The 12,714-nt window shown below is 40.3% G+C and overlaps 1 protein-coding gene across 2 annotated transcripts in view; it reads right to left on the minus strand.

Annotated features, from left to right (window-relative positions):
• Positions 1-4,435: 4,435 nt before the first annotated feature.
• CA5B (carbonic anhydrase 5B) overlaps positions 4,436-12,714 on the minus strand; it is a 40,551-nt gene continuing 32,272 nt past the window's right edge. For both annotated transcript variants that reach the window (XM_025857517.2, XM_073902050.1), the window contains exons 7-8: positions 12,065-12,220; positions 4,436-6,668 (exon numbers count right to left, since the gene is read on the minus strand). In XM_025857517.2, the coding sequence (XP_025713302.1) occupies positions 6,489-6,668; positions 12,065-12,220 (336 nt within the window). In that variant the 3' untranslated portion in view covers positions 4,436-6,488. The remainder of the gene's footprint in view (positions 6,669-12,064; positions 12,221-12,714) is intronic.

Below are 12,714 nucleotides of genomic sequence, written 5' to 3' on the forward strand. Positions count from 1 at the left end.
CCCCCCGCGAGGTGACCGGAAGAGGCGGGTTTAAGAGAAAGGGCGCGGTCGCGCGCAGGCGCAGGTGCCGCGGGGAATGGGGCGGAGGGGAGGGCACCTCCTCTTGGGAGGAACAAAGACCGTAGACGGGAGGCTCCCGTGGGTGTCTAGTCTTCCAAAACTCTGCATAAACGTCTCCTTCCCGAAAATTCCTACCCCTCCTTGAAAGTAATTCTTCCCTCCTAGCGCTTCCCCATTGCCTTATCACTACCTGCCCCCACACCAGAGTGGTCTGTCCTGTGGTAAGTAAAGTCACACTTCTCTGTCTCTCTCTCTCTCTCTCTTGTCCTCATCCACTCACGAGACCTCATCCCACGCACAGTCACTCGCCTAGCTTCCCAGCCCTACTTGTCCAGGCTCCTCCTTACGCGGTTCCACCTATCAGCCCCTCAGACAAACTCCAGAGTCCGCCCCCTTACCCCCTTCCATTCACACCTGCCACCTCTATAGGGAAACCAACACCTGGGCTGCGAACGTGTAACCTCTGCTCGCAAGGAATGTGCAATCTAGAGGCAGAAAAGGACCAATACATAGATAAAATAATATAGTACAGGCAACGTAGTTTACTTAAACAGTCCACCGGGGATTCAGGGAGAACTTTCTGATGCCTGAGTTTTGCAGGAAGGTAGCCTTTACCCAGGTGGAGAAGGGTGAGATTCCCAGGTGGGAATGGTAAATCGGCATAAGCAAAGGCACTGTGAAGTGAAACAATGTGGAATCGGCCAGACCCCCAAGAATTTTCACAATCGAATTTAAAGGGAAGTTCCAGAGTATCAAGGAACACAGCGTAGAGATGGGCTGGGCCTGGGTTATGTAGACGGGCCTAGTAAACCATGCTCAGAGGTTCTAATTATGTTCTGTAGCCAACGGGAACCATCGAAAAGCTTTTAAGTTGAGGTTTGTTGTCATATTTGTGTTTTGGGTAAATTACTCTGGTTTGCAATATAAAGGACGAAGCTGGACTATCACAGTCTAGATGAGCAATTAAACTGGGCCAGTGAGAGTAGGATTGAGAAAGTAAAATCAGCCCTGCTAATAATCAGACTGTGATGTACATATACAAGGGCAGAGACAAGACCAAGAACAAAAAATGCTTCTCTTGAGGACATGCTATGGCCGCAAAATGATTAACAATCCCCATCTTCCGAGGAAGATTAGATAACTTCCCTGGCCTAGGAAGTTGTTCCTCTCTCCTCCAAATCAAAATCACTGAGGTACCCAATTACTAAACTGCCCCTGCTTCTAGTCCATCCTTGGAATCATTCAGCAGACACCCAAAGTGCATAAAGCCTTGCCCTATTCCCTCTTGCAGAGACACTTGGAATAATACACCTCCAAGTTGACCTTGTCCAGCTCAGTGCATCAGTAATTAGCATCATAAACTTTGGAGTTGGACAGACGGGGAAACCCAAGCCTTGGCTCTCTGATCTTGAGTAAACTTCTTAATGTCTAGTCCTCAGTTTTCTCATCTGTAGAAATCAAGGTAGTGATAATAGTTCCCAAGTGCGTACTATATGTTGGCATAGTGCCTGACAATAGTGTTTCTGACATGTTAGCTGCTGTATCATCACTGATGTGAAAACTCCCTTACCTCCTCAAGAGTGGGTTGGTACTTGTCCTGCATATGTTCCTAGCACAAGAATTTCACCTTTGTAACACCTATCACACTAAGTTATACTTTGTTGCCTTCACAAAGCTGCTTCTTGCAATAAATTTTAAATTCCTTGAAGGTGAAGTTAGTTACAGCCCCTGACTAGAGAATGCCCTGAGTGGCAAAAACTGTAGCTCTGCAAATCACCAATTTTGCTGGTTCCTGTGACCAGGAAAATCGTTGAGAATCATTGAGAATGGCTACCATTCTGAAAGTGTCACTGGGTTGCTGCAACATTTCTTATGAGTTAGACCAGACTTTCCTGTCAGAACACTAAGTAAGAATGTCTTCTAGGAGGGGCACCTGGGTCACTTGGTTGAGTGTCCGACTCTTGATTTGGCTCAGGTCATGGTCTCAGCGTTATGAGATTGAGCCCCATGTTGGGGGCTCCACACTCAGGGGGGGGCCCTGCTTGGGATTTTCTCCCTCTGGCCCTCCCCCTGCTTACACACACGCTCTCTCTTTCTAAAATAAATAAATAAATCTAAAAAAAAAAAAAAAGAATGCCTTCTAGGAAGATGCTCCTAATTAAAAAAGGATACAGATTTAGATTTTATTTTATTATGATTTACAAATGAATGTAAATCTTTTATAGGCATTAGACATTTATCCTCAACAATTAACCACTGAATTCATTTTCATGAACAAGCTTGAACTGCTCAAATTAACTTCATTTCATAAGTTATTCTAAAAGCCAATTTCATCTCAAATTATACCTACCTGCATTTGAATTCAATAAATCATTAGATAAAAATAAAGTATGTAAAAATTTTAATGCAAAGATACATTGTACTATGATATCCTAATAAATAGAACAAAGTAATCTTTATTCTGCAACATAACATTTTTCTTGGTTCCTGACATACAGTATCTACTTATTCTCAGGTATGTACATTTTAGTTTATCCCCCCCTCTGTGGGAAAATGCCTAAATTTTAATTTTACATCATCAGTAGAAAATAGAAAATAAAATGACCAAAGAATGACCCATAAATGTATCCCACATTTATTGCAAGCATAAAGGGAGAGCAAGAAAAAAATGTCTACTCTCTGAAAGCCAGACTGGGACTCTTTGAATTAATTTGTTTTTCTTGCTCTAGTGGGACTATGGTACTAGGATTCATTGAATGGTCAGTGCAGAAATTCTCAGGAAAGGATATTTCATTTCTCACCTACCATTAAATTCAGAATTAGTCACCAGATTTATTCAGGGACATACCGTGGGGTCTCAAGTCCTCTCCAACTGTCATTGCTATACCAAGGGCTTTATATATTTTCCAGAGTAGTTATTACCTAAGACAGCAAAATAAAATACTTAATGTATATTAATATGAAAAGTACATGCAAATCTGTATTTATACAACTGATTAAAAGAGGAAAGAACTGGGGTGCCTGGGTGGCTCAGTTGGTTAAGTGTCTGCCTTCAGCTCAGGTCATGATCCTGGGGTCCTGGGATCAAGCCCCACATCGGGCTCCCTGCTCAGCTGGGAGTCTGCTTCTCCCTCTCCTTCTGCCCCCCACCCCCAGCTCATGCTCTCTCTTGCTCTCTCTCTCAAATAAATAAAATCTTAAAAAAAAAAAAAAAAAGGAAAGAACTATGCACTGATAATGCTTATTACTTGATTCTTTGGTGATAAGCGCTAAGCAACACAACTACTGGTGGTTTGAGAAGGAATGCTGGCAGAGTCGATATCCTCACCTAGAACCCAAACCAAAGTACCATTTCTGAAGAGTGGTTGAACTCAAAAAGCCGGAATCAGAATGTACACAGGGATGATAAGTGTATTTGTCTGTTTGGGCTGCCATAACAATGTACCATAGACTGGGGAGCTTACAAACAACAGTAATTTATTTCTCACAGTTCTGGAGCCTGGAAGTCCAAGATCAAGGTGCCAGAGGATTCAGTATCTGGTGAGAACTTCCTTACTGGCTCTTTGATGGCCATCTTCTTGCTGTATCCTCACATGGCTGAGGAAATGAGAGAACTCTCTGGGGTCTCTAAGGGCACTAACCCCATCATGAGGCACCACCCTTATGACCTAATCACCTCCCAAAGGCCCCACCTCCTAATACCATCACATTGGGGGTTAGGTTTCAACATATGAATGGGGGGGCCATAAACATTCAGTTCCTAATAAGAATGCATTACTATTTACATGTAAAGTAGCCAGTATTGATGAGATGTACTCATTATATGGCTAAAATTAGAGCCTATTTGCTTAAATAAACTATATCCATTTTTGATCAGTAACATTTTGTAGGAAAGAAACCAATAAAGTTCAATTAAAAAGACAATAAAACATTAAGTAGAATAGGTATCAAGTAAATAATGTTGGTTCTTCTAGTGACACAGAAAATACCTAAAGTGATTACAATACTGTAATTTTGCTAGTACTGCACCAAAAGAAATGTGTCCCTCAGTGAGCAAGGGAAAGACATCTTCCCCAGTTTTTTTGAGGTGGATGCCTGCTTTCAGAATAGCCAACTTTACCCTAGTCCACGTAGCTCTGGAAAGGAGAAAAGGACTGGCAGCTTACCCTATTGGAATGTCAGCAGATTGTGCACTGATCTGACAGAAAGAGGTGAGCTGAGGAGTGGGTGGTTTTTGTTTTCCTGCTTTTCTAATAAATCTGTTAGTAGTTTTCCAGTCACTTTCTGATCTACATGGTAAAGGATGTCCCATAATTTTAGAGATATTGTACATATTAAAAAAAACTAATAGGAAGAAAAAGCCATTCAACAAATATTAATATTGTAAAGAAAATGTTTTATTATAATATTTAATGAAGATGAGCAGCAATGTTAATACAAAATTCTTTCTCAAGCCCTCTGACAGACCTCAAGCCCATTTTCCCCCTTCAAGTTTAGGAAGGTACAAGTAAAACACTTTTGGGGGCACAAAAGACAAAAAGTTTCTTGTTAGGGTGTATAGTAGCCCCAGGATCTGTAGCACCCCTTTGGAGGTCATATGGATAAGATGGAACCACACCTCCCCAAGGCAGTTTCCATAACCTCTACGGAGAAGGTGACCAGGAATTTATCATGCAAACCAGGACATGGTTGAGAGTGAGAGGATGCTGTTAATAATCACACCAGAACACCAGGTGCAGGTGAATCACGAGTGGCAAACCAGGACACACCCAATAAATACATCTTTGTAGCTCTAAGATTTAAGGGCAAATCAGGCATTGGTACGTTGGTTCTCACTCCAATTTGGAAGACTCACTGCAAGAGAATTTTGCATGAGGAGTTTGCAAGAGGCCTGGGAGGGAAGCCCATGTGCTCTGGAAAATGTGTATCTTGTGTGTTTACCCTTTTAAATAAAGGTAACTATGGTTTGAACAGATCAATTATATACAGTTAACATAAACTCCCCCCCCCACATTTATCTTTTTAAGAATTTTATTCATTTTCTTCCTAGAGAAGGCGTGTATTTTAGAAGCAAATGCCTTTGCCCCCTCCCTTTTTTAAGAGCAGATATCCCCCCAAACTTACACAGAAAACTCCAACCTTATTTTTTTCCTACTGAATGTATTATTTATTTTTAATTGTGGTAAAAGACACATAAAATTTACCATCTTAACCTTTTCCAGTGTACAGTTCAGTAGTGTTAAGTCTACTCATCCAACCTTACCTTGCAGATCAGATGATTAGCATACTAATGAAAGAAATACTACTAGTAAATGCAATATGAGTTTGAACACAGGCTTATAGGCAACTAGAAACATTCCAAGATATGCACAAGCAAAGGCAACAATGGTATGGATTCCTCAGAATATGTAGAATTCTCTAGATTTTTAGCCTGTTAAGTTTCTCTCCTTTTTACTGTAGCGAAAGTCTTCTAAACCACTGTATAAATTGGGAAGTTTATGTTGAGCACCTGCCTTGCAAAGAACCTCAACTAATGAAATAAAGTTCAGTTTTCAAGGGAAGTCAAGATAGTTCTGTCATTGTGGAAAACATTATATTTTATGAAACAGTGTACAAACAATGCAAAATAACACTATAAACTATAGACTGTTATATTAGTCTTTCGAAAAAGATTTCTGTAAATATGTCATGAAAAAATTTTAAATTCTAGGCACTTCAGGCATTTTCTTTAAAATGTCCCGCATATGCTTTCTATATGATCAAGTCCTGAAGTAATATATCTAATCTTCAGAAGTGCAAAAGGATTCCTAGTTGTAAGTAAAATCTTGTTTTCTTTGAACTACAAAATATTTTTTCTATACCATAAACTGATAGTAAGCATATCATGTACTAGGAATGACAACTGAAGATCAGGGCAAATATTGAGAAGGCCTCATAAAAGAATATACATTCATGTTTTAAAATAAAATATACCTAAAACTATGGCCAATGTTCAGCGAGCCAGGAAGTACCAGTTTGGGCCCTAGGGTTGTTTCTGAAAGGCCTGCCTTCTGGATGGTCAGTGTCTGTGCCTTTCTAGTTGTTAAATATTTTGATTACCATCCGTACTTATAACTCTACAGAGCTACTAATAAACATAAAAAGGCAGCGCAGAAATATCAGACATAAAAAGACATTACAATTACCAACAGGTTGCTGTAAGGAGAAACTCCCGTCTTGTGCTGCTACTTCAGCATTAAATGTCATTATCAATAAAATTAAGAACTCGTTTACCAAAGAGCTTTCCTCAAAGACTGACGAAGCACTGCCACACCAAGAAATGCATTATCTATAATCATTATTAAATGCAGGTGTTTAGAATAGTCCAGTTAGCAATTTTTAAAAAGCTAGTATTTATTAAAGCAAAGTACTGCCTAGAGATGAGCACCTTAGGGGGTCACTTGGCTAGTTGAAGGCTGGGGTTTCGCTTGTATATTCAGTACATAATCATGATGGAAGGAAGAGCGGACAGTGCGATTCATTAGCGGCTGAAGGGGGCGGAAATTGTCCACCATTCTTTTCTCTTTCTCCCCCTCTGAAGTGAAAAGCAGGGTCCGAAACTGTTCAAGCTAGAAACAGAAGTAGGAAGCATAAACAATTTCAATAGAGTAACAGCTTAACTTTCATTTTTACAATTCTCAAACATTCTTCCACAACGAGACACAGTACTTCTTTCTGGGTAGGAATGCCTTTCGCTGCTAGACAGGGAATAAAATGTGTGGGGAGGAGAGCGAGAGGAGGTGGTAAAGCCAATGTGGTACTTGGAATCTGAAGACTGGGGGTCAAAGGCCCTGTCCCCCACATATTGGCCATTTGCCAAGGACAAGTTACTTCATCTTTGATTCTAGGAACCTCATCTTTATTTTTTTAAAGATTTTATTTATTTATTTGAGAGAGAGAAAGAGAGAGCAAGCATAACTAAAGGGGAGCAGCAGTGGGAGAGGGAGAAGCAGGCTCCCTGCAGAGCAGGGAGCCCAACGCCAAACTCAATCCCAGGACCCCGGGATCATGACCTGAGCCGAAGGCAGATGCTTAACTGACTGAGCCACCCAGGCGTCCCTAGGAACCTCATCTTGAAATGGGCAAAATAGCCTACAGGATAATATAGGGAAGACCTGATGCATATAGTAACAGTGCTGAAAATGTTTTGTTTTTTCAAAATGTAACTAAATCATTAACATAAACAATGTATTATTCATTGCTCACCGTACCTGGGCATTGTGGGGAAGGCAGTGTATGTGGATATCTTTTTAACAGGCAGAGGGATACCCCCTACCATCACTGTCCAGAAGAATTTGCTGGGATGATAGAAATGTGCTCTGCATGATTCATTATGGTAGCCGCAAACCACATATGGCTACTAAGTGCTTGAAATGTGGCCAGTGCAACTAAGGAACTGAATTTTTCTGTATTTATTTTTAATTTTTTTAAGTTTATTTATTTATTTTTTAGTAATTGCTATACCCATCGTGGGGCTCAAGCTCACAACCCCGAGATCAAGACACGCATGCTCTATTGACTGAGCCAGCAAGGTGCCCTGTAACTGAATTTTTAATTTAATTTTTATTTTAATGTATTTATATATATATATATATTTAAGATTTATTTATTTGACAAAGAGAGACACAGCGAGAGAGGGAACACAAGCAGGGGGAGTAGGAGAGGGAAAAGCAGGCTTCCCACCCAGCAGGGGGCCCAATGTGGGGCTTGATCCCAGGACCCTGGGATCACGACCTGAGCCAAACGACTGAGCCACCCAGGCGTCCCTGTATTTATATTTTAATTTAAATGGCCACATGCTGGCTAATGGATTGGACAGTGCAGCTCAGTACAAAAGGAGCAGCCCCAGATCAAGGGCTTGTTCTCTGACATGGCAATAGCATCACTCACCCCCTGGCTTTCTGAGCAACTGTATTTTGGAACACTTGACTTCAAGCCAGCCATAAGACCTTTCCACAACATTTCTCCTCACTCAATCAGGCACACTGCAGCTATGGAGAGAACAGCCTGGGGCACAGTAGGCAAGCATGCTTGGACCAAAGACTTCAGGTCAAGTAGAGCTGCAGAGGCAGGACTGTGACCAGGGGCAAGTGCCAAACATAGTGACCGTACTTGCAAATTACACATATACCCTAATAAATTAAGAACATGCCCAAGTAGTTAAGATTTATTTTTTTTATTCAGCTAATTGCAAAGGATTAGAAATAGCTCAAGTATCAACAATAAGTTACATTAAGGGTGCCTGGGTGGCTCAGTCGGTTAAGCGTCTGCTTCAGCTCATGATCCAAGGGTCCTGGGGTCGAGCCCCACGTTGGGCTCCCTGTTCAGTGGGAAGTCTGCCTGTCCCTCTCCATCTGCCTCTCCCCCTGCTCATGCTCTCTCACCCCTTCTCTATCTCAAATAAATAAAATCTTTAAAAATAATAAGTTACATTAGATCTATAAAATGGACTAGTACATTGCCATAAAAAATGATATTGAAGATAATGTTTATTATCTATAAAATGTTCTACATATCACTGAGTGAAAAGAGGAACAAAATGGTAGGTACAGAATGATTCCATTTGTTTAAGAAACTTATGTATATTTATGCAGATAAAAGACCAAAAGGATTTATGTGTATCTGTATAGATAAAAAACCAGAAGGATTTACCCAATGACTGACACTGATTATAGGTTACTGGGATTATAGATGACAGCTAACATTTTTTTTCTCAATGAATTTTCTGTGTTGAGATTTCATTTGAAAACTCCTCACATGGGCCACCGACCCTCTGATTTATTGATTTTACTGATTTATTTTTCAGTGTTACGTCAGTTTTTAAATATGAAGGAGAGACGCAGACTAAACGTATAGGCCACCAAGCCCAGGCTATGACAGTTAAGCTATTTTTTGTCACTTGTTTTTGGTGGTTTTCATCACACAGATTTAAAAAAAAAAATTTCATGGTCTAACTTACTAGTTACTTTCTTTAGGACTTCTGGGTTTGATATGTTAGAAAAGTCCCCTCCACTTGGAGGTATAAAAGATTTCTCTATGCTTGTCCTCGCACTTTTATGGTGGTGTTTTTAACATTTAATATATCTGGAATATATTCTTGTGTGAGGTCTGAATGGTGGATCTAACTTTTCTTCCCCCAATGTCGGCCCAGTTGTCCCCCAACAGCCTTTACTGAAGAATCTCATTCCCACCCCCCCAAATGAGATGAGATGCTACCTTTATCACAAACTAAATTCTCATATGTACTTGGCTGTATTCCTGAACTTACCACTTTCTTCCCTCCAGTGATCTCTTGTGTGCCAGTACCACACTATTTCATTATTGAGGCTTTATAACTTTGTGGATCTAATCTTATCTCTCATTTTTTCTTTCAGAATTTTCCCTGGCTATTTATGCTTGTTTGTTTCTCTGTGTGATTTTAGAAGTAGCACATCTATCTAAAAATCCTATTGACATAGTAAATGAACCACATCAAATTTAGGGAGAATAAACAATTAATGGAGAATAACAACTGAAAGAGTTGACATCGAAGTTGTTTTTATGCTGTCTTCTGATTAATAGTGTGGTATGAATTTTATGAATTCTTTTTAAGATTTTTTTTTATTTATTTATTCATGAGAGACAGAGAGAGAGAGAGAGAGAGAGAGAGAGAGAAGCAGAGGGAGAAGCAGGCTCCCAAGGAGCAGGGAGACCGATGCGGGACTCGATCCCAGGACCCTGGGATCATGACCTGAGCCAAAGGCAGACGCTTAACCATCTGAGCCACCCAGGTGCCCGAATTTTATGAATTCTTTTATGTCCTTCAGGGATGTTTTAAGTTTACATGTTAAATTTTGTTAGGCTTACTCTAAGGCATTTTATATTTTTGTTTCCATTATAAATAGTGTTCATTCTTCTATTATAACTCTATATCATTACATCCTTTAACTGATTATGATTTATATATGTTAAATGCATTGATTTTTATAAATTAATATTATACTCCACTAATTACTGAATTACCTTATTTTTGAAGTAGTTTTTTATTGTTTCTCTAATTCTTTCTTTTTTGGTCTAATTGTATTGGCTACTTCAGGAACATAATACAAAATCGTATATGGTAGGGTGCCTGGATGGCTCAGTCGTTAAGCATCTGCCTTCAGCTCAGGTCATGATCCCAGGGTCCTGGGATCGAGCCCCGCATCGGGCTCCCTGCTCTGCAGGAAGCCTGCTTCTCCCTCTTCCCCTCCCCCTGCTTGTGTTCCCTCTCTCACTGTGTCTCTCTCTGTCAAATAAATAAAATCTTTAAAAAAAAATTGTATATGGTAATAATCTTTCTCTCTTAGGCATACTATTTATTTTTGAACTCAGAGCAATCCCTTTTATCAAGTTAGGGAACTCTCCATTCATTTCTATTGTATTTAAAAATTTAAGAAATTGAGGGGCCCCTGGGTGGCGCAGTGGGTTGAGCATCCAACTCTTGGTTTTGGCTCAGGTCATGATCTTAGGGTCATGGGGTCAAGCCCTGCTTCAGGCTCCGAGTGCTGAGCTCAGTGAAGAGTCTGCTGAAGTTTTTCTCTACCTCTCCCTCTGCCCCTCCCTGTGTGCTTGCTCTCTCTCTCTAAAATAAATAAACCTGGGGTGCCTGGGTGGCTCATCGGTTAAGCGCCTGCCTCTGGCTCAGGTCATGATCCCGGGGTCCTGGGATCACGCCCCGCATCGGGCTCTCTGCTCAGCGGGGAACCTGCTTCTCCCTCTCCCTCTCCCTCTCCCTATGGCTCTGCCTACTTGTGCTCTCTCTGTCAAATAAATAAATAAAATCTTTAAAAAAATAAATAAACCTTAAAAAAATTTTAAAACTGAATAGTGAATTTTGCTAATTCCTTTTAACAATATATGGAAATGGTTATATGATTTTTCTACGTAGATTCACTGATATGATAAATTATATTAATATCATTCCTAATAATGAACCATCCTTACTTTGCTGGAATATACATTATTTGGTTGAAGTGTATTATTTCTTCTAATGTACTGCTAGCTTCTATTTCTCATATATTATTTTTGCTTCCTTTAAAATATATTCTTCAGAGGGGTGCCTGGGTGGCGCAGTCGGTTAAGCATCGGACTCTTGGTTTCGGCTCAGGTCATGATCTCAAGGTCATGGGATCGAGCCCCATGTGAGGCTCTGCGCTAGGCATGGAGCCTACTTAAGATTCTCTCTCTCCCTCTGCCCCTACTGCTCATGCTCTTTCTCTCTCTCTCCCTCTCTAAAATAAATAAATAAATCTTTAAAAAAATTAAATATATTTTTCAATCTTTAGTTTATCTTTATTTTTTGGTCCAATATTTAATGGACGTTGGTATCCATTATCCTGACTTCATAAAAAAGATTTTGGAAGCTTTTGCTCTTGTGAAAATGCTTTGTAATTAATAAAAAGCCCATAAAGCAAGCATATACAAATATTACTGTAGTTTAGTTAAATTATGAATTAAACAGGATTTTGTTCGTTGACATAGTAATCACCACTTAAACTTACTTTTAAAGAAGTTCAAAACATCTGACTTAGAATTTCTGGACAGACATTGTTGGATTCTGTCTTTAACCTGAGGTTCCAGAGCAAAATTTCCTTATGGATTTTAAAGGGTTTTGAGCATATCCATTTCCAGCCTTCATTCTTCCCTTTAAAAGGGTCTTGTTTATATAGAGATTCATATTTATATATAAAATACACAATGCATAAGACATATGTCATTGCCAAATATGAAAGTAAAAAGCTTGTTTCCTAAATTTTAACTCTTCTCTCTAGTTGACTTGAAGCATTCCCTAATTTATATCCAAATTTTAAGACAAGATATTAGCACATTTTAATAAAAATGTATAAGCATTATAAGATATTAACAACTGATGCCAAAGTTGGAGCCTAGCCTTGTTTTAAATGGGCAGGCTAGGATTTCCTCAGACAGAAATGTGGAAAGAACATACCTGATCATGATCAACCTCTATGGGCTGCTTCTTAATGATCCAGGTGACGGACTCGGAGAGTGGCGGGGTAGTCAGGGATCCCGAGTAGGTCCAGTAATCTGGGCAGGCAGGCATCAGGCAGGAAGGATCAAACGACCCAAATTCCACAAGGGTGTCCTGGCCAAGAGAAGAGGTCACCAAGTTATCATCTCGTGGTGAAAATTACTCAGGAATCAGATGATGAAGTGATGAATCTCGGGGAGGCTGGGGACCATCAATGGTCTAGAGGATTTCTGGGTACCTTAGGACAGAATCACGCCCATGCCTTGTTCCTGTAATTAACTATGTAGTTCTGATAGTCCTCCACGGGAACACGGCACAAACCACTTCCTCCCTCCATTCTGGAAGTTTACTGCGGGTGGTCCCCTCTGAACTCTTTGGGAGGCATCAGGCAGTAGCTGGTGCACGAACAAGATTTCTTTTTTTCAAGAGAAACCAACAGAATTCTTTCTGAAAACACAATGCAAATTTGGGGGAGCCAGGCTCCTGGACAAAAAGGGGAGACAGAAGAGAGGGAAGGGAAAAGAGGGAGATAAACAGGGAGAGAGAGGGAAAGAGGTGGTGCGGAGAGAGACCGAGGTGGGGAGGACGGGGGGGTGGGGGTGGGAGGG

Source organism: Callorhinus ursinus, unplaced genomic scaffold (assembly GCF_003265705.2).
Source record: "Callorhinus ursinus isolate GAN/ISIS: 27379988/994484 unplaced genomic scaffold, GSC_fseal_2.0 scaffold16, whole genome shotgun sequence".
Classification (NCBI taxonomy): Eukaryota; Metazoa; Chordata; class Mammalia; order Carnivora; family Otariidae; genus Callorhinus; species Callorhinus ursinus.